Source organism: Podarcis pityusensis (genome assembly GCF_964106645.2).
Source record: "Podarcis pityusensis genome assembly, chromosome: 13".
Lineage (NCBI taxonomy): Eukaryota > Metazoa > Chordata > Lepidosauria > Squamata > Lacertidae > Podarcis > Podarcis pityusensis.
This window is the reverse complement of record NC_138038.1, coordinates 22,426,456-22,448,824: the sequence shown is the minus strand read 5'-3', so window position 1 is coordinate 22,448,824 and position 22,369 is coordinate 22,426,456. Positions and strand designations below refer to the sequence as shown.

The 22,369-nt window shown below is 46.5% G+C and overlaps 1 protein-coding gene across 1 annotated transcript in view; it reads left to right on the top strand.

Annotated features, from left to right (window-relative positions):
• The window catches only part of GPR179 (G protein-coupled receptor 179), a 43,557-nt gene that overhangs the window by 5,720 nt on the left and 15,468 nt on the right, over positions 1-22,369 (top strand). The window contains exons 2-5 of the mRNA XM_080979242.1: positions 5,242-5,350; positions 18,288-18,390; positions 19,114-19,325; positions 20,574-20,642. Coding sequence (XP_080835368.1) covers positions 5,242-5,350; positions 18,288-18,390; positions 19,114-19,325; positions 20,574-20,642 — 493 coding nt within the window. The remainder of the gene's footprint in view (positions 1-5,241; positions 5,351-18,287; positions 18,391-19,113; positions 19,326-20,573; positions 20,643-22,369) is intronic.

Here is a 22,369-nt window from a genome sequence, read left to right as displayed (position 1 = left end):
AATGTATAGGTGCAAACTTCGAAATAACGACTATAATTTATTGAATTAGGAATATAATTCATTTCATGATAGTGGGGAAGATTGTGGCCAGGTGACCTGAGTGTCTGCTCAGTTCGCTGCCTAGGTGTTGCTCAAAATTGCTAGGTTGGCAGACCATCCTTTTTACCTTTGCTCAAAATTGACGGGCAACATCAAAGCCCTTCCTGCTCTCCTTTCTTAGATTTCTTAATATTTAAACTGGACTTGGATCAGACAGCCCTTCAAAAAAAGAAGACAGTTTTCTGCAAAACAGGACACAGCCCCCTCTCTGCAGGCTTACAGTCTAAAATATATTGACACAAAAACGGGGCAAAGGGGTGAACAAGAAAAGGCGCTGCTCCAATCCCATTGAAGATGTGAAATTTGGAAACACTTGAGTCAAATTTGACATACTGCTGGATTTTGAAAGTGTGCGAAACTTCCAGAGCCAAGCCCAAATTTCTTGACTACACTTGCGCAAGCATGATGTTTGGAGTGAAGCTTGCAGAGGCGTTATCAATAAAATGTGTGCAAAAACACTTCATTCATTGTTGTTTTCTCAAGCCCAGCCCTCACACATGGAGACAGTTTCTTCAAATCAGATTGCTTAGTTTTGGGATGTGCCAAGGGCCTTCTGGCAGTTCCCTCACTGCGAGAAGCAAAGTTACAGAGAACCAGGCAGAGGGCCTTCTTGGTAGTGGAGCCCGCCCTGTGGAACGCCCTCCCACCAGATGTCAAAGAGAAAAATAACTACCAAACTTTTAGAAGACATCTAAAGGCAGCCCTGTTTAGGGAAGTTTTTAATGTTTGATCTTTTATCGTGTTTTTAATATTTTGTTGGAAGCCACCCAGAGTGGCTGGGAAACCCTATCAGATGGGCGGGGTATAAATATATTATTATTGTTATTGTTATTGACAATTAGTGGAAATACTTGTCGTTTGGGCCACTTGAAAGCTCTGTGTGTGTCTCTCTCTCTCTCTCTCTCTCTCTGTGTGTGTGTGTGTGTGTGTGTGTGTGTGTGTGTGTGTTTCCCATCTGACTGGGTTACCCCAGCCACTCCGGCGTCTTCCAACAAATAGCAACAACATTACGATAATGAGCTTCCACAGCAGCACTGACTACAGATGTATAACAGGCTAGTTTTAGGATTTTCCATGGCAAGGGAAAATCCAGATCATGTGTAGATCTCCACCCTGTCTCCATCTTTCCTCATTTTACCATCTAGTCCAATGGAAGAGTTCTGGAGGACTCAAATAATGTGCCTACGATTCTGTGACATTTTAGTTGGCCTAATAAAGGTATTGCCTGAATATTGTCTTCTTATGGACCAATATAATCCTGTGGTAACAACAACAACAACATCATTTATACTCCACCCGTCTGGCTGGGTTTCTCCAGCCATTCTGGGCAGCTCCCAACAGAATGGGAGAAAAACGCGATAAAACATCAAATATTAAAAACTTCCCTAAACAAGGCTGCCTTCAGATATCTTCTAAAAGTAGTTAATTTTCTTGACATCTGATGGAAGGGTGTTCCACAGGGTGAGCACCACTACCAAGAAGGCCCTCTGCCTGGCTCCCTGTAACCATCACTTCTCGGGCTGAATGATGGGGGTAGAGATGTTCCTTCAGGTATACTGGGCCGAGGCCATTTAGGGCTTCAAAGGTCAGCACCAACACTTTGAATTGTACTCGGAAACATACCGGGAGCCAATGTAGGACCGGTGTTATATGGTCTCGGCAGCTACTCCCAGTCACCAGTCTAGCTGCCACATTCTGGATTAGTTGTAGTTTCCGGGTGAAAGGTGGTATACAAATTTAGTAAGTAAATAAGTATGCTTACCTTTACTTTTTAAAAACGATTTCCCCTTTCCCACCTTGGACTTAAAAAAAAAAAGTTCTAACCTAAAATAAACCTCTTCCTGATTTACAATCTTAATTTGTTCGTGGCCGAACACTGATGAACCATCGGTCCCTCTATGTCTCGACCACAGGCCTGTTTATGTGTCTGCCTGTCGACTCTTGCCATTTGAAAGAGCAAGCTCTTTCTGCACCATATATAAGTCCTTTTCGGCTCCCCCCCCCCCCGTCACACTGTTGAGAAATTGTGTGTGTGTTTCATAGTGTCCTATATCTGATAAGTCCATCCTCCCCCTGTGCGTTGACCAACAGCTGCTAGCCAGTGTTGTAGTACATAAATAATCAACAAACAGGTTGTTCCCCATGCGGTGACCCTGTTTGGCTGCTTCAGATCTGTCTGTTCCAGAGTTCAGGCAAGCGCAAAAGCCTGCGTCCATCTGGAAAAGGGCACACTCTCCAGGCCGTTTGTGAGCATGTATGTTGTTCATGCGTCTTAGTTACGTATCCATTTCAGCTCCCAGGAAATTGCATCCCTGACAGTGACTCTTGAGTTTCTGACTTGCAGAATTTAGATGTAGTTAAGGGCATGGATTGTAGTCTATAAGGAGGGGTAGGTTGTTCCTTGAAAGTTCCATTTAAAGGCGAACCAACCTCATTTGCGCTTCCTGAAACAATATGTGAACTGAATCAGAGTCACCCTTCCAAATTTGCACTTCTCTGGTGCCAAGAAGATAAGTAACTATACAACCTTTAGAAGACACCTGAAGCCAGCCCTGTGTAGGGAAGTTTTTCAATGTTTCCTGTTTTATTATGTTTTTGTATATGCTGGAACCCACCCAGAGTGGCTGGGGCAACTCAGTCAGATGGCAGGGTACGAATAATAAAATTCTTCTTCTTCTTCTTTTGCAAATACAGTTCTCCAGCCAAGTAGCTTGTGCAAAAATGTTTATTTTAGGCTAAAGTATGCATAAAAAATTGAAGTTGTGGGATTTCTGAAAGGTGGCACTTGGTCCTGGATTTTAGGCAACTTTGGATCTTTGGGAGGGCAACTTTGGGGTCTTCCTAAAGAAAGCTCAACAACTTACAGGGTGCCCTGGTTTTTACTTTTTGAAATATAGCAACCCTATAGTAGGGAAAACATAACTATTACAGGAAATGTGCCTTGGAAGAATGTGTATATCACTCAAAATTGCATTAAAAAAATGAGTGTGTGTGTGTGTATGGTCAAGTGGTTTTATTACGGTCATTGACCAGTATCAAAGCAAAACACCAATTACAAAAGTTAAACGCTCAAGGCAAAATAAAATAATATAAAAACACATATACCAACGCCATTTTAATGCTGGGGTATATTTGGACTAAAATGCTGATTAAATTTCAGGAGGACTCTCTCCCTCCTCCTTTAATTGCAAGCTGATGTGGAAAGGTGGAGACCTCATTTGGAAAAAAGTGAGAAACTGCCTAAGCCATCTTGAACTCCAGGTCTGAGGGTTTAGGCACGCAAATCAAGGATCTGTGGCCCTCCAGGTGTTGATGAACTCCAGCCCTTATCTGTCTCAGAGAGCATGGCCAGTGCTCAGGAATGATGAGAGTTCAAGTCCAACCACATCTGGAGGGCCACAGGTTCTCCATCCCAATCTTTGAAAACATGAAGTGATTGTCAGGGTTGAAGTTTGTTCATAGTGTCCTCTAGCTGGAGAGACGTTATCCCTAGATGTATGGGGAGGAAGCACAGACTATTCGATAGGAAGGAAATGGTGCTTTGTCCATACTTAGAACTTCATTTCCAGGGCTGACAGAACACATTTCACTTCCTGAGGCAAAGGTCAAGTTGACACATACCCCTTCATCACAGAGAAACCATTCAATTTGACCATTGAATTTTACTCTAACAGTGTGGATGGGACAGCAACCTCCACAGCTGGGATTGCCAACATGGCCCCCGTGGGCACTATTGCAGACCCTCCAAGTGTCCCTATTTTCCAGGGGCGTCCCTGATTTAGAGAAGCCGTCCCGGTTTCTGATTTGATCCCAGAATGTGCTGCTTTCCCTTAAGATGTCCCTATTTTCATTGGAGAAACGTTGGAGAGTATGGAGTTATCTGACCCCTGAGCTGTCTGAAGGCAATCCATAGTGTATAGGGAAGTTTTTGGTTTTTTAAATGTTTCATGTTTTATTATGTTTCTTTATATATGTTGGAAGCTGCCCTGAGGCAACCCATTAAGATGTGTGGGGTATAAATAGTAAAATTATCATTTTGGAATGGGATGTCCCTATTATCATTGGAGGGTATGGTATTGTGCCCCTGAGGTCTTTCTCTGTAGTGTATGAAGCCTCTGATGCCCCCATTCCCTGACCCTTGGCTATGAGTGGGCTTACCACATAGAGTGGAAGCAGGAAGTTGGAAAAGTGACACTCTTTCCACTTCCTCTCTCAGCTCTATGTGCTTTTCAAGGCACAGATTAATTCTACTAGAACCAACAATTACATGGAAAAAATAGAGTGTGTGTACATGTGCGCTCACACACACTGATCTGACTAGGGGCCCCGAGAAGTGATCAGATGACATAGTGCCCTTGGTACTTTCTTAAAAATAAAAATGTACCCATGGGCCTAAAGTGGTTTGCAACCCTTCCTCCTCAGCACTTGGGGTGGGAGGCCATGCTGGCTTCAGGCTGTGAAGGGTCTGTATATTTGAATCATCATCATCATCATCATCCTCATGTTCTACATAGTTTGGATTAAATCTTTGCTCCCCAGTAAAGAATAGTCTTAATCATCTCTCTACTCCCCCACGTTTTATGGTGTGACCCAACATCAAACATTATTTCCCTGCTGATGAGCACAGGTTGCTCATGGGAGCAGTTATTTACTCATATCAGCCAGCTGTGGCAGTGTCTATAGCAACTCTGTTACTCTGCAGAAGACCCAGGTGTTGGGTGGCACTGTATTCTAAACCACTGAGCCTCTCGGGCTTGCCGATTGGAAGGTTGGCAGTTTGAATCCCCGCAATGGGGTGAGCTCCTGTTGCTCTGTCCCAGCTCCTGCCAACCTAGCAGTTCAAAAGCACACCAGTGCAAGTAGATAAATAGGTATTGCTGTGGCAGGAAGGTAAACAGTTTTTCCATGCGCTCTGGCTTCCGTCACAGTGTCCCATTGCGCCAGAAGCGGTTTAGTCATGCTGGCCACATGACCCAGAAAGCTGTCTGTGGACAAATGCCAGCTCCCTCGGCCTGAAAGCGAGATGAGCACCGCACCCCATAGTCACCTTTGACTGGACTTAACCATCCAGGGGTCCTTTACATTACCTTTACCTCTTGCCTTCTACATTGCATGCCTAACCTCTTGTGTTATCTGTTCCAGGGGAGTTCTGAGGATGGATGTTAGAATCCAGAAGATTGACATAAACCAGTGTGCCAGTGGACAGGGATGGTTTGCAAACACCCACCAGTGTGACCTCAACAGCACACAGGTAAGGAAGATCCTTACAGCTCTACTGTCAATTAATCTCATGTATAACAATATTAGCCAGCAGCCTTTTCTTCTGAAGTACCCATCGTCTAGAACTCCCTCCCTAGATAGACCCATAACTCCTGAAACCACATTCTACGTAACACATAAGTGCCTGTGGCGTTGCTGTACATCACACAGCAGTGCCACAGTCAAGACTCAGACTGTGATTTACAAACTCAGGAATCAGTGGGGTCTGGTGCCCATTGTGACTGGTGGGGCAGGTGGCAGGGAGCCCCACAGTAGGCAGAACCAGAGCCAAGGACAGGAAGAGCCAGCTAATACCTGCCACAGGTCAGGAATCACTCAGTTCAAAGGTGGAGTTAGGTCTTTACAGTGGTACCTTAGGTTAAGAACTTAATTCGTTCTGGAGATCTGTTCTTAACCTGAAACTGTTCTTAACCTGAAGCACCACTTTAGCTAATGGGGCCTCCCGCCGTCGCCGCTGCGCGATTTCTGCTCTCATCCTGAAGCAAAGTTCTTAACCCGAGATACTATTTCTGGGTTAGCGGAGTCTGTAACCTGAAGAGTCTCTAACCTGAAGCGTATGTAACCTGAGGTACCACTGTATTAGCAAAAACACGACCTCCACAGACTTAGCTGAGTGTCAGGCCCAATGAGCAGAGCAACTCATTCCGGGCGGTCTTCTTCAATGAAAATCAGTTGTCGAGATGCCTCCACACCAGGACTTTTTTCAAGCGATCGGAGACTGTGCCTGTGTGCAGCTAAACTCTCCTCCTCCCTTGTCGTGCCTCTTCTGGTTTTGGGAGACAAGCAGGGAGGAAAGCTTGCTGCAGCAGGAGGGGGAGACACCCGTGATTCTGCACCAGCCGGACTCCTCTCTGCCTCTTGGTCTCCCTCACCCCACTTTCCTGCTTCAGCTTCTGTCTCTGATTCTGGACTTCTCTCTGCCACAGACCCTCCCTGCTCACTAAGCCCTGTTACCTCTTCATCTTCCGACACCTCTTCTTCTCAGCCTGCTCCCTCTTCTCCCTTTGACCACTAATCATTGTCCCACCACCACTCCTTGGGCTCTGAACCTTCCGGTGACGCTTGCAAACTTTTGTGCAAATGAATAAAGGGATGTTAATGTAATACGCCAAATGGTTATTGTTGCTTACCCTTGATTAATTGCGGTACGTTTCTTGCCAATTTGTAAAACGTGTTTCAAACATCTTGTCTCACACACACTCGTTTAATCCTCCAGCATCCTCCTTCCTTTTCAATGCGGCTCCTGCCATTAAAAGTTCATACAAGTGCCTTACAATAAAAAAACTTACTGATATTCTAGGCACCATTCAACTGACCATTTATTATATCATTTCATAGATTTTTGCTGCTGTCGAAAAGCTCTGCTCAAAGCACATAGGGTGTTTTCTCTTTGAAGAAACCTGCAGATTTCTTCTTCTTCTGTGATCTTCCTTGCTGCCACAGGGATAGCCTGGCTGAGTCTCCACCCCGCCCTGCCCCCTTCAATCTGCTATGTTGCCTAGTACCGTTCTCAGCCAGCATCACTCTTCTCCCTCTCTGCCACTGCCTTCCTCCTGCTTCTTTCCAGCATCCCTCCTGTGTCTCATTTCCCCTTTGCTTCCTGCCTCCCTGCATTATCCCCCCTTCTCTCTGCCGACCCATCTGCCTCCTTCAGCTGCTCTGTACCTTCACTGCACAGCAGGGGTTTAATGTGCAAATCTGCATTTAAGCACCTTTTGCCCGAGGAGTGTGTGTTGGTGCCTGCGTGCTGCAATGAACATTGGGCACGAAGCCTACAATGAGCAGGGACAGGATGGTTTGTTGTTCTCGTGGTGGTGGTGGTCTGTGTGTGCTACAAATCGGGAGCCGTGTGACAGGAACCAGCTTGGGAGGTCTCCCAGGCATGCAGACCAGTTGGTGCAAGAAAGCCGGGAAAGCTTTGAGGGGGACCAGAGTGGAATCAGCTGCCAGGCAATGTTTGCAGCAGGGTGTAAAATTGGTCAAGTTGTGATTCGGGCAAGACGTATTTGTGGCAAAGGCAAAAATAGAAAAGGAAAAGGGCCACCGGTAGTCAAGAGGCAGGGTTGCAGTTCCTTGCACAGCTCTTCAGAGACCATGGCTCAGTGGCGCAGCACTCAGTGGTGGTTCTGGGTTCAAAACATGCACACACACATCTCTAGTTGGCTGTGAATGTCTCCAGTCTGAAATCCTGCTGTTGCTAATCAGTATAGACCAGACATCTCCAAGCTTTTCAGGCCCGGGACCCACATTTAACCCAAACATACATTTGGGTGACCTACTACTTAATCTAGTGCTCCTGTTGCAGCCCACCTTGGATCAGGCCGTGACCCACCAGCCGAAGACATTTACCAGTTGAAGACCAGTGTAGTATACAGTACTGAAGCTGCATGGACCCATTGTCTGACTCAGTTTAAGGCAGATTCCTCTGTCCCCATGAAAAGAAGCAGCAGAATAAATTATGGGAAAGGAGCCTTTGTTCCTTTGTGCATAATGTACACCAGGGGTCAGCAACCTTTTTCAGCAATGGGCCGGTCCACTGTCCCTCAGACCATGTGGTGGGCCAGACTATATGGGGGGGGGGGGGGAGAGAACAAATTCCTATGCCCCACAAATAACCCAGAGATGCATTTTAAATAAAAGGACACAGTCCACTCATGTAAAATCACGCTGATTCCCAGACCGTCTGTGGGCCAGATTTAGAAGGCGATTGGGCAGCATCCGGCCCCCGGGCCTTAGGTTGCCTACTCCTGATGTACACTATACCTTCAGCTTGTTATGGTGCAGAACAGCAGTGTACTGATCTTTTCACCTGAAGATAAATACCGCCTTTGCATACACAGTGGTACCTTGGAAGTCGAACGGAATCCGTTCCAGAAGTCCGTTCGACTTCCAAAACGTTCGGAAACCAAGGCATGGTTTCTGTTTGGCTGCAGTTGGAGAATGAAACTTTGAAAAACCACTTTAAACAAGAGAAAGGTCTCAACTCACCTCCAGCCCTTGTCAGAACAAGTGGCTCTTGAGGAGTTTTTCTTGGTGCCATGACAACCAGCCTGTCTTGTCCCTCAGGCTCCTCCTTGGGATCAGAGCAGGAACTTATTGTAGGGTTCCCTATCAGATTACTTTCTGTATGTATGGAGACATGTACTTAAAACATAACTTAATTCTTTTGGGCAACTTGTGTATACAGTTTAATTTTAAGGCCACCCCAGTAGTTCTTAGATAATGTTTTGAGCCCAGAGTTATTGTCTGTAGTCATTCTTAATACGTAATGATGCCTCTGGCCACTTCTAAAACTTCACCAAATGTTTGACTTTATTGGAATTTTGGTGAAATTTGCTGTTTGTTTTACATTGCAAATGAATGTGAACTGAATGTTCTAAGCTGAAAACAGGTGGGATTAACATCAGCAATACAAAACCCAGGCGTTAATGGTTAATATTTCCATAGCAGAACTTTCCATGACATGCTCCCTTTATATAAGCCCAGTGCTTTTTTTCTGGGGGGACGCAGGGAGACGCATACCCCTAAACATTTTGTGAATCTAAGTTTGGTCTCATTGAGGGCCAGTATTTCAATATGAAACAGGACGTGGGTGACACTGTGGTCTAAACCACTGAGCCTCTTGAGCTTGCCAATCAGAAGGTCAGTGGTTCGAATCCCCACGACGGGGTGAGCTCCCGTTGCTCGGTCCCAGCTCCTGCCAACCTAGCAGTTTGAAAGCATGCCAAAAAGTGCAAGTAGACAAATAGGTACTGCTGCGGCAGGAAGGTAAACAGTGTTTCAGTGTGCTGCTCTGGTTTCAGTGTTCCATTGCACCAGAAGCAACTTAGTCATGCTGGCCACATGACTTGGAAAAACTGTCTGTGGACAAACGCCAGCTCCCTCGGCCTGTAAAGCGAGATGAGTGCCACAACCCCAGAGTCGTCTGCAACTGGACTTAACTGTCAGGGGTCTTTTACCTTTTTATTTCAGTATGAGTAGGAAAATGAGAGTACCCCTAAACATTTCTTTAGGGAAAAAAACACTGTATAAGCCCATCACACAAAGGATCACCTGGGCAGCTTACAGCCTTCAGTTCAGCATAGGAGAAATTATTCTTTATCGCCACTAAATATATCTATCAACATCTCTGTCTCTTGTCTTTGGGCAGTAAAATCACAGAGAGAGAGGGAGAGAGAGAGAGAGGCCGAAGTGTCGTATAACTTTGTTAATTTTACCTGTGATTCCTGGCATGATAAATACAGGCATGATTTTTATTATGTCATTAGCAGGGCATGAGGGCAGAGGTCCTCCCCAGTTGTTTGTCCCTGGCACCCCTGGTATTTGGAGGTTCTACTCTGTGAACATGGTGTTATGTACTGAAGTTCTTACCCTAGGCAGCAGGGGGATACTGTAAATAGTTATGCAAATGAAGGATCGAAAGTGACGTTCAGTGATTGGATAGTTTGTATGCAAATGAAGGATTGAAAAGGACGTTCAGTGATTGGATAGTTTTAGAAAGTTGCTACAGTTACGTTGTTCTGGAGCTCTATATAAGCAGGCTGACTGAGCTCTTCAGTTCAGTTCAGTTCTGTTCTGGCCTCTGAATAAACAAGAGCTGTTTGAAGAATCGCTGTGTTGTCTGATATGTTCGCCCACAACTTAACACATGGCTAATTGGTATTAGCTATTGAGACCTGCAGCAAAATATTGCAGTGTGAAATGCTCCTGTTCAGGGTACTCCACTGCATTTCTTCACCTGCCAGTATTGTTTTCTTCCCGCCCCCAGCAGTCAGTTTGCATTCTGTGGCCACCAAACATGCTCAGTCCTCATAGGACTGTTGTTGTTTTTAGTTTCCTCTCCCTTTCTGGTATTTTTTATTTTTTCCAATGGATATATTTTGTACTTCTACAACCCTCAGTATTCCCCTGACTCTGCCGATAGCTCCCCTACTGCATGACGATAGGACAGTTTTAGCTAGAGCCCCCTAGAAAAGGAGGGAAGGATTCTAGACTAGGTGTAGGGATCCTATCACATTCCAGAGGTTGCTGAACTCTAACTCCCATCATCTCTAGTCATGGGCCACGCTTGTTTAGAGCTGATGGGAGTTGTAATTCAGCGACAACTGGGGGACCAAAGGTTCCCCAGTGATGCTTCATGAATTTGTCTATCCCTTTTTCTAAACCACCTGAGCAAGTGACCATCAACAGATCTGGTGGCTACAAATCCCACATCCGAACCGCTTCTTAAGTGCGTCGGGCCCCTGGCTCAGATCAGTCAGCCTCTCTTGACAGCACCCCAAAAGCGCCACTTAAGGCAGCCGTTGCGTCTCGTCCGATGGTAGGGCCGGCTTCACGCACAGCACCTGGAATGTACAAAACCCAGAGCCTTCTCTTTTGCATCCTTCCACTTCTGATTTAGCAAGGCCTTTTCATTCTTCCTTTCTTAAGAGAAAGAGAGAGAGAGGAAACACGGTCCAACATTGTTAATTAACAGCTCGCATCTATCTTTGGCTGATTTCCGTTCCATCCTCCTTTTCTCATGCTGGGTAAATACCAGCGACACACGCTGATCATTATGTGTGTGTAATTAAATCATTTCTTTTGAACCATGGGAGCCCTTTAAATATCTTCTTCCTCGGGCGCTTCTGACTCCACAATCTGTGAGAGCCCAGGCGTTCCTCCCATCTAGCCACTCTGTCCCAAAACACAGGCTCCCCACCTCTCGTTTCCTCCCCCACCCCACATTTTTCATCTGCTCCCTGGCCTCTTTTGCCCCTTCCCCCATTTCCTTGCGCCTTATGCTTGCTAGCGCTACCCTGAATTCCTAGAAGAACAGGCTACCACAATCTGTTTCTAAGACAAATTAGGACAACATGTTTGGTCAGGGAGCTGAATGGATGAAATTTCGCCCCATCGCAGATTCCAAAATGGATCTTGGAGCCTAAGGGGCCCTGACCTGTTTATTGAATGTTCATCCTGATTTGCTGGCACAAAGTTTGCCCAGAGGTTCGATTATGTCGTCTTTATTTATTCATTAAATTTATATGCTACCCTTCCTCCTGAAGGAGCCCAGGGCAGCAAACATGTCAATAAACAATTTTTGATTTTTTTTAGAAAGCCTAATAAAAACAGTTAAAATGTTGGCTTGTGAGTTGTGCGTTTGAAACAATTGATTTTAGTGTATTGTTTATTCATTGTTTTAGACTGTATGCCCTTCAGAGTAGATTAAAAATATATATGCACAGAGCCATGTATATTTATAGTGCTGTGGTGCTATGGACATAAATGTTAATCATAATATTCCAAAGCCAGTTAACATTATAAAGCAGTTGATAGCATCGTCTCGACCAGGGATCTCTGGGTTGCCAAGAACCAGTGGCGTAGCGTGGGGGGTGTAGGGGGGGCCGGCCGCACCGGGCGCAACATCTGGGGGTTAGGGTTAGGGGGTGCAAATCCACGGGTTAGGGGGCGCAAATTACTTGCCTTGCCCCGGGTGCTGACAACCCACGCTACGCCACTGCCAAGAACTGTTTCTTTGAGCCATCAAATGCCTCTGTAAAGAGTGTGTGTGCATGTGTATATAGAGTGTGTGTACACAGTGTGTGCGCATGTGTATATACAGTATACATACAGTCATACACATATGTATATATGCACATATATGTACACACACACATTTTGTTTTGAGCATTCATTGTTATTTGCTTGTGGTTTCTATACCCTGAAATGGGCCTGCATCCTGTCAGAATAAGGCAGGTCCTGAGGCCATAACAGAAATATTTCCTTCCTGAACTGAATCTCAGTGTACAAGCAGGATTGCTGCTGGAGTGGAACTCTGCCCCTACTTCAAATCCCACCCTCATCATAGGCGCCAACTCCTATGGGTCAAGGGTCTTCGGACCCCCCAGTAAAATATTTGAGGGGGCCGGGAACCCCCCCCCCAAGTTAATGGGCATTGCCATTCAAATGGTGTGCGTGCACCGCACTATGTGATTATGTGGGGCTTACCTGCCACCCAATATTTTATCCAGGCTGGCACCCCGATGCTCACCGGAGCCTTGCATTAGCCGTTCTAACTCTTTGCATCTCTGCTTGAATTGTGCCTTGAAAGGCTGCTGAACTTCAGCTGAAGAGGCAACACGAGTCCTCTGAGCATGTGCAGGGTGCCTTCAGCACTGAGAAGCCGCAACCCTTTCTTCATCATCATCAGACCTTTTATTGGCATCACATACAAACATCCAGAACAAATCAATACAGAATTACCACTTCCCCAATGGCACAAAACATTTGCTAAACGAAAGGAGGCAGAGCAGTCCATGGTCACATCTCTAGGTCTCCAGGGAGATCAGAGGTCTGCAGTGTATTTCGACGACAAAAAACCAAATAGAGATTTTTGGCCACTAACTTGGTGAGCTCCTGATCATTCCCCAATACAGTGGTACCTCGGGTTACATATGCTTCAGGTTACATACGCTTCAGGTTACAGACTCCGCTAACCCAGAAATAGTACCTCAGGTTAAGAACTTTGCTTCAGGATGAGAACAGAAATCACGTGACGACGGCGCAGCAGCAGCGGGAGGCCCCATTAGCTAAAGTAGTGCTTCAGGTTAAGAACAGTTTCAGGTTAAGAACGGACCTCCAGAACGAATTAAGTTCTTAACCCGAGGTACCGCTGTAATAGAAAATGTATGACCTCCAACTCTGGTTTCCATTTGGGGATACAGAGTTGATCTAGAAATTGCTGACGGAGATCAGCATATAGTTTACAATTAAGAACCATATGTGTAAGGGTTTCCACCAGGTGGGCAAGTTCTTTCTCCTTCCACCCTGCCTGAGAACCTTCCCCAAAGGATGCGAGGGTGATCTGGCTGCGACATCTGTCACCCCATTGATCGCCAGGGTTGATTCAGCTGATCTGGCTGGCTAAGTGGGTGTCCCCTCCCTCCCTCACCACTCCATGTGCATCCCTCCCGAAGCTGCGCGCTCGGTGGAAGAGGATGACCATCCCAGATAGAGGGAGTGTACTGTTCTTCGGTCAAGGGTGTACGATAGCTGCGCTCCCCTGCTAGAACCTCCAAACAAGCAGCCCTTTCTTGCACATCTGGGACAGGAGAAGCCACTCCTGGGTCAAGAGGTGTGACAGTGGCGTCCAGGGAAATTTTTCATAGGGAAACAGTTAGGGCCAGAGTTGCCGGCTTGCAAGTGGGGGTGATGTCACTCGTGTGACATTGTGACGTCCTGACGCCGCACACGTGAGCATCGAGGCTCCAACCCTAAGCCGGTCAGAAGCTTCCCAGGCTTTGCAAAAGTGTTGCCAGGGCTCTGACAGGATGCCAGAGCCCTCCTGCCTACTTCCGAAAGCCGGGTGGGCTTTGGGAAGATGGCAGAATGGATCTTGGACCCATCGGAGCCTTGTACCTCCCTCCCTAAGCTGGGCAGAAGCTTCCCGGGCTTTGGGAAGGAGACACCAAGGGAACATTTAGGGGACCAGCCTAGTCCCCTTAGTCCCATGACTGCTTGCCACGGAGGTGCGACTTTCACTTGGGTTTGCGTGCCATGGTGACGCATCTTGTTTTAGGCAATCAGTAAAGGTAAAGGGACCCCTGACCATTAGGTCCAGTCGCAGACGACTCTGGGGTTGCGGCGCTCATCTCGCTTTATTGGCCGAGGGAGCTGGCGTACAGCTTCCGGGTCATGTGGCCAGCATGACTAAGCTGCTTCTGGCGAACCAGAGCAGCGCACGGAAACGCCGTTTACCTTCCTGCCGGAGTGGTACCTATTTATCTACTTGCACTTTGACGTGCTTTCGAACTGCTAGGTTGGCAGGAGCAGGGACCAAGCAACGGGAGCTCACCCCATCGCGGGGATTCGAACCGCCAACGTTCTGATCAGCAAGTCCTAAGCTCTGTGGTTTAACCCACAGTGCCACCCGCGTCCCGATTTAGGCAATCAATACAATATGCTTTTCTTTACAGGGTCCACACTTCCAGTACCATTTTGCTTGTTTATTCGGTCAGGTTCTCTTCCGCCCTCCAGTTATATGCAAAACGTGTCCTTCTATCACTATAGACGTTCCCATTGTTGCTTGGGTCTTGCGAAAGTGGATTTGTGATTTCCACCATACAGACCAGAAATTTGTGTTGCTTAAACCGATTGCCAGCTTAGGACACTTTGCTGGAAACGGGAAATATGTAGTTTTCAGAGCAGAAAATCATGGATATTCGTAGCATTCCTACTCCCTTGCCATCACTGCCTGCCTCAAGCGATGCTGTCTCTCTGCATCACTCAGTGAATTCAACAAGATGTATGCATTGACCAAGCAATTGATCCCTCCCCACCCCCGCCGTACATTGTCACACAAGGAAATCAGGACTCAATAGATCTATAATGCCTTTTCTAAATTCATCTTGCACTCCTCTTACTGTGATCGCTTTACTCCTGTGCTGGTCCCGGGGGGTTACCGTGCGGCGTGGTTCGAGTCCAGTCCGAGGTCAAGGGTGTGGTATGGAGGCTGTCTGTCAAGGCTGAAGCGGGGTCCAAGGCAAGGAGTCGGGTGTGGTCAGGAACTCTGGCAGAAGAGCAGGACAGGGTGCGGGCAGGAACAGGTAACCAACACTGTTGCTCCCGCAACCTGGGACTGGGCTGGCTGGCTTTTATCTGCCCTGAGGCATAGGGTGGTCCCAGTCCACAGGTGACTTGCCTCTCCTGGCCTGGAGGCGAGCACTCCTCCTGTGAGAACTTAGTTCCCTCCGCCTCTCTGCCCTGAGCCTCTGCAGCTCAGGAGAGGCTGGAGGGTTACTGGACCCAGAGGCAACCTCACCTTCCCCTGACGAGGCTGAGAGTGGAGCACCTGCAGGCAATGGGTCCTCGATCACCTCCGGAGCCAGAGCAGATTCAGCTGGTGTCTGCTCCTGAGGATCCAGCACAGGTGAGGACCCTTCAGGCTCAAGCCCCAGCCCCGGCTCAGCTGGTCCTGGAGGCGGGGACTCCTGCACAGGCTGGGATTCCTCAGGTTCAGCCTCTGAATCCAATTCCCAGGCCATCACAGCGCCTCTTCTTTAGCACTTAGGCCTGTCTACATAGATGTTAGAAAGATCATACTGTAGACTGTAGGGGCACTCCCAAAGTTGTCACTATTTTTGAGTGGGATTCAGTCGCACACACTGGCAAATTTAGGTTGCAAAACCTGGCACTCTTGCTGAATAAACCTTAAAAAAGTCAGTGTGTGTGTGTGTGTGTGAACTTTTGCAATAAGGAAAGTGACAGGAAAATGCTCCAGAAAGTGTGCAATAACAACTGCTTGCCTAACCTCAGAGAGGTACAGTTATCAGAGATCCCTAGGAAGAGGCCTTGGCTGTTAAGCCACTCAAGGAAATGTAGCTCAGGGAACTACAACTAACAACACTCAATACCCTTAACAAACTACAGTTCCCAGAATTCTTTGGGGGAAGCCATGATGTGTACAAGCGATAGGGTTGCTAATACGCGGTTCCTATCTGCACAAGTTGGAAAGTCGGCAAATTTAATAAGGATTCATATGCCCCTACACCCCCAAATAAGATTTGGGCTACCCCATATAGCTCCAGGACTAGGGGAATGCTGAAGATATACAATGGTTTTCTGCAGGCAAAACTGATGATTTTACACAATTTAATGCTTTATGGCCCCAGGTGATAATTACAAGTAAGGAACTAGGGGTATGCTTCACACAGTATCCTTAATGATACAACTAAGAGTTGTATCATTAGTTGTATTCTAGAGAGTATGGGGCTGCATTTGGGCACAAGGTGCCGCCAAGGTCCGATGCCTCCCTGCAAATAATAACCGATAATAAAAACTGGGGCCTGGATGCATCAAAGTAAGCTTTGGAACACCCCAAAACATGTACGCACTCCTCCAAAAGAGCATCCCTTCCAAGATGGCATAGAAGCACATCCTGCCTAACACCTGGCGCATAAGACACTGTCAGGCTGTTGCACCCATGTAAATAGTCACCCAAATAGGTGAAGCTGAATAAGGAATTGGGGCCTCTGTGCTTCAAACTAAGCTTTGCCCCCAACCACAAATTGTACCCCCCACACCTCCAGGTTAGTGTTCTCTCTGTGGTGGCATAGAATTGCTTGTGGCTTGCAATTCCTTTTCACACTGGACACAACTCTCTTTTTGCTTTTACAAATGACCCACGATGCATAAGGGTTTTGTATTGGTTTTTCGGTTGTTGTTTTTTAAAAAAAAGATAAAACGCTCAAAATCCCAAAATACAGTGGTACCTCGGGTTACATACGCTTCAGGTTACAGACTCCGCTAACCCAGAAATAGTACCTCGGGTTAAGAACTTTGCTTCAGGATGAGAACAGAAATTGTGCAGTGGCGGCGCAGTGGCAGCGGGAGGCCCCATTAGCTAAAGTGGTGCTTCAGGTTAAGAACAGTTTCAGGTTAAGAATGGACCTCCAGAACGAATTAAGTTCTTAACCCGAGGTACCACTGTACAAAACTTCCTGACACGTGCGAAGCTCTGTTTCAACATCAGCCTGTCTCCTTCTTTCCCATGGCTTTATCACACTCCGATGTCTGAAACTTGATTTAGAAACTAGTGACAGGAAAAGGTCCGTTTGCAAATGCAGGAATTTCACAGAGTCCGTTCCCAACGAACACACAGATGGTTCTGTCTCTCTACCTCTCTCTGCACCTTCCTTCTTTCCACCATGCTGCCCCACTTCCTGAATTAGCGTATCTTCTCCCGCTGTGTGGGGTTTAAGGGTTTTCTGGGTCCTTTTGGCGTCAAAAGCCCTAGGAGGCTTGCCCCTGTGGGCGCTCGTTTGTTGGTCACATTTGCCGTGTCCTTTTGGCTGCGTTCTGCTTCCCAAGGGATTAGTGTGCGCTTTGCGGCATTAGTGATCCATTTAGGTTTTAGGAAAAGGGGATTTGGCCATTCAGCATTTGGCTATTATTATGCTTAAATGTTTAACCACTGGTGTCCAGAAGAGGTGGGGTGGCATGTCAACACCAGCAGAGTAGCGAGAAGGAGTTGGGTGGCGGAAAAAAGGAGTGCCTTGGATGAGGCTCAATTCACTTATCTCTAATTTAATCTGAGGAGAGGTTAAGAGGAGGTCTCCTGGATTATAAAGGAGGACAAATCTGGGGCTTTGGGGAAGGGATGTAGTTCAGAGGTAGGTGGTCTGCTTTTCAAGACCTTCTACCACAGCTGGTTCAATCCCCAACATCTCCAGGTAGACAATATTGAGCTAGTCAGGGTTTCCCAAACTTGGGTCTCCAGCTGTTTTTGGACTACAACTCCCATCATCCCTAGCTAGCAGGTCAGGGATGATGGGAAATGTAATTGGAAAACAGCTGGAGACCCAAGTTTGGGAAACACTGAGCTAGATTGAGCAATAGTTTGACTCAGTTTAAAGTAGCTTACCTATGCTCCTCTGTCTTAATATTTTAAGGCTACCCTCAGAGAGAGGTATTGCAATGATCACTTGAGAGGAGGGAGAAATTAAATTCCGTTTGTATTTGTAGGCAAACCTACCTAATTCACTGATATTATACACAAACCACAAGCATAGCCTTCTTCCAAATTCACTCTTAATGAAATGCAGTTGTCCAGCCAAGTAACGTGTATAAAAATACATATACTATGGTAAAGTGTACATACGTTAGTGAAAGTAACATGTAAAAGTGCATTATATTAGGGGACATTGCTTTGCAAAAAGAAGAAGAAGAAGAAGAAGAAGAAGAAGAAGAAGAAGAAGAAGAAGAAGAAGAAGTCTATATCAGGCAAAAATGCATAGAGATATGTGTACATTGGGATAAATTTGTCGGAAAAAGCTGAAGAATTTTCATGACTTTCCCCCTCTGAAAACTGATGTGGAGAGAGAGAGAGAGAGAGAGATTAACTCACAATTCTGCATTCCATCTTTCAGTGCATCCCACAGGAAAACAAGGGTTTCGTTCTTGGAAAATACCTTTGTCAGTGCAAACCAGGTTTCTACAGGGCAAGTAGAACTTTCTCATCATCTAACAATGGTAGGTAGCAGCACTTATATGGCTTTTCGTGAACGCTTTTTCTTGCAAAACTCTGAATTGTGTTTGGAAATGTACTAGGAGCCAATGTATGTCTTTCAGGACCGGTGTTATATGGTCTTGGCGGCCACTCCCAGTCACCAGTCTGGCTGCCGCATTCCTCTCTTCTCCCAGAGTCTTACGCTGAGAGATCTCCCTTTTCCTGTCTCTCACACAGGCTCCTTCAAACTGTACATCCCCTTCATCTGCATGCAATTCTTACCCAAATACAGTAAGATAAAATAATAATAGACCTGATAACAGAATGCAGAGAGAGAGAGAAAGATAAGAATGAGAACAGAGTAGGAAGAGAAAGATAGATAGATAAAGGTGACTGCCAACTATCCATTCGTCAGTTGTGCCAGCAAGTATTCCTCATAATAGTCCAATGTTCAATCCAAGGTGATATCCATTTATTCCTCGCCCTGCTGATGTTTTCTCAGTGTTCAGTCCAGGCATCAGATACTCATTACTTTTCCTTCCCGTCCAGGAAGGACGAGAGATTCTCTGCCACTGTTTTCCATCCTTATCTCCTAGACAGACTTTTTTTCCATTTTCTAGATTTCCAATCTTTCTCCCCCCACACCCAAGTATTAAAGGAGACATGGTTGCTTTTTCTCCTGGGAGCCTTCCAAACCACTATTTTTTACCACGCTTCCTTTCGTAATTCATTCTCCCTGCCTGCAGGAGAAAGTGCTTCCCGGTATGGAGCGACGGATTCTGAGAGCTTGCTGGAGTGCCTCCCGTGCCGCGAAGGATGTACGACCTGCACAGATGGCACCCCTTGCCTGATCCAGGAAGATTGGTCCTTGCGGGCTGCCGTCTTGGCATTCCAGGCCTTCTGCATGCTGGCTGTTTTCTTCAGCATGCTGGTCTCCTACCACTTCCGGAAGAGCAAGGTAAGGGTAGGGATAGCCAGTGGGAAGAACTAGCTGGATTTGCACTTAAAGAGGCCCCGGGCAGGAATAGGCGAGGGGCCAAAGCATTAGCTGTGTCTGGTTTACTTTGCCATAAAATAATAATAATAATAATAATAATAATAATAATAATAATAATACAGTGGTACCTCTGGTTACAAACTTAATTTGTTCTGGAGGTCCGTTCTTAACCTGAAACCATTCTTAAGCTGAGGTACCACTTTAGCTAATGGGGCCTCCCGCTGCCGCCTTGCAATTTCTGTTCTGATCCTGAGGTAAAGTTCTCAACCTGAAGTACTACTTCCGGGTTAGCGGAGTCTGTAACCCGAAGTGTTTGTAACCCGAGGTATTTGTAACCCGAGGTACCACTGTAATAATAATAATAATTTATATGCCACCCATCTGACTGGGTTGCCCCCGTATCAGAGACCAGGCTGAGGATTACAGCTCTGATGAGGAATGGTGGGAACTTCCCCCTCATCCTACTCCTGACCAGGATCCTGAAGCTGCCCAGGAACAATGGAGCAGTATAGATTTAGAGACTTGGTTTGCCGAGGGACATAGTTTGGAAAGCAACAGCTGGGCAGAGCTGAGTGGGGAACAGCTAGGAGAAGCAGAACAGGAAGAGAGAGAGATAACTGACTCCCCTTCACTGAAAAGTATCCAGCCTCTCTCTCCAAGGGCAAGGAGAGCTGATAAGGTTGCTACGCAGAAGGCTCAGTGGTCACGAGAGCAGGTTGCAAGAAGGGGGAAGTGATGCAGACGGGGGGGGGGAGTAGGAGGGAAGCTTAAATGGGAGCACCTTCACTCCGAGAATGGATGCTTTGTTCTTTTGCTGTGATCAGCAAAAGGGGCTCTTTTCGCTTTGTCCTGCTTTTATCAACAGCTGAAGGGGGTGGGGAGCCAAGCCCCTGGAGCCTGACACCCAGCCACTTTGGATGGCTTTCCAACAAACTAAACACAGTAAGACATCAAACAATAAAAACTTCCCTATAAAGGGCTGCCTTCAGATGTCTTCTAAAAGTCACATAGTTGCTTATTTCCTTGATATCCGATGGGAGGACACTCCACAGGGCGGGTGTCACCACCAAAAAGACCCTCTGCTTTTCCTCACCATCGTTATCCTGCTCAGCATCGTTCCCTAACTTGAACATTTGTGCCGTCTCCAAAGCCACCATCCTTGGTTGCCTTGGGTTGCTCCTCTTTTTACGTTCATCTCTCTTCCCCTAGAGGATTCGAGCTTCAGGAGTCATTCTTCTGGAGATGATACTCTTCGGCTCGCTCCTGCTCTACTTTCCTGTGAGTGTCTGGGTTCGGATACTTAATGGGTTGAGTTTAGGGTGGCTAGGGTGGTGCAGTTGTTACGAGTACTGGACTAGGCGATAGGGGAAACCAGGGTTTAAATCCCAACTCGCCCATAAAGCTGACGGGGAGACCTTGGGCCGGCCACTCTGTCCCAGCCTCATATTCGTATAAACGAAATAAATAAATAAATAAATAAACTGCCCTCCACAAAAGGAAATGCATCATTGGAAACAGAGGACACATCTTTGCATAACATTTGCACATACTTGTGTATGTTGCATGGTCCTACCTTGTGGACATGCTTCTGGGACGGGCCCCGCATGCAGTCCTCCACCTCGTCCGCTGAAGAAGGGGAATCTGACGAGGCAGGTGAAGAGCTTTGCAGGGCCCTGAAACCCTACCCACTGACCACTGGAAATTCTCCCACCTCTTGCGATTTCCCTGGGTATCGCCTGCATGTGTTCAGACTGGGTTTTCTCAGTCTTGAGGACTAGAAACTTGCTGGGGTTTTCTCAACAAACCTGGGTTTCTCAAGCCATGGAGTTCTATGTCCCCCAAGCTGATTTCTGCACTTCATGGAATATATGCATCCCCCGTCCCTTGGTGGCTATTTAGCCATGAAAAGCACAGCCTGAAGGTTGAGAAGTTTTATATTAACGCACAGAAACGGATTCTGGGAGCTAACAGCAAAGGATGGAGACTGTGAAAGCCCTCGTGGTATGTAACTAGCCAATACCAAAGAGAGCAAGCTGAGTCTGAGAGAGACTGAGCATGCCACCCTTATTTTCTCAGCTGGGGAGTGTATTCTTTGTCACTCTTGACCTGGTCCTCCTAACAGGTGAGGCCAGGGAACAATTTCCTCCACTGTTGCCCCTCTCTCCCCGAAGGGCCTCTTCCTGACCCAGTGGGGCCAGTTGTCATGTTCTTAATATTGGGTTTCTGGTGTTTTTTTTAACATGATTTTTATTAAGTTTTCCATGTTTCATTACATTTCCATATCAAAAATAAAAAATCCATAACTTAAGACATTGCTTAAATAAAGCATCGACCTCCTTCCCTCCCTCTAACTGACTTCCACACAACTTTACCAATTTCTTCACATTTCTGTATCCACTTTTTTACCTTATGTCCATCTTTTAGCATTCACCTTCTTATATGTAAATCAGCTTCCTACATTGGAAGATTGGCAGATAAAGATGGTTGAATACATGGAGTTGGCAAAGCTGACGGGGAAGATCCGGAATTGGCGTGATGAACTGTTTCAAAAGGACTGGAGCAAATTTATACTCTATATGAAAGAAAATTGCAAACAGTTGAAAACGTTTGTAGGTTTGAGTTGAAATGTTGGGTAATGGGAAAATAAGGGTTTCTGATTTTTCTGGAGACAGACATGCTGGGAGAGATCACCCAGGTAAATTTTGGCCCACCAGGAGAGCGAACCAAATGATCCAGTTCAATTCTTGCAACTCTCGCAAGAGAGACAGAACATGAGACTCTTAACCTCAGGGTGACAGGTTCGATTCCCACATTGGGCAAAAAGATTCCTGCATTGCAGGGGGGGTTGGACTAGATGACACTTGTGGTCCCTTCCAACTCTACAATTCTATGTTTCCACAAATTTCTGGCTAGAGGAGCCCTATGCAAAAAGCCAGTATCCTTTCGAATGTATGCATGTGGACCAGTGCTGCTTTGTTAAAAGGGTCCTCCTGACGTATATGCCA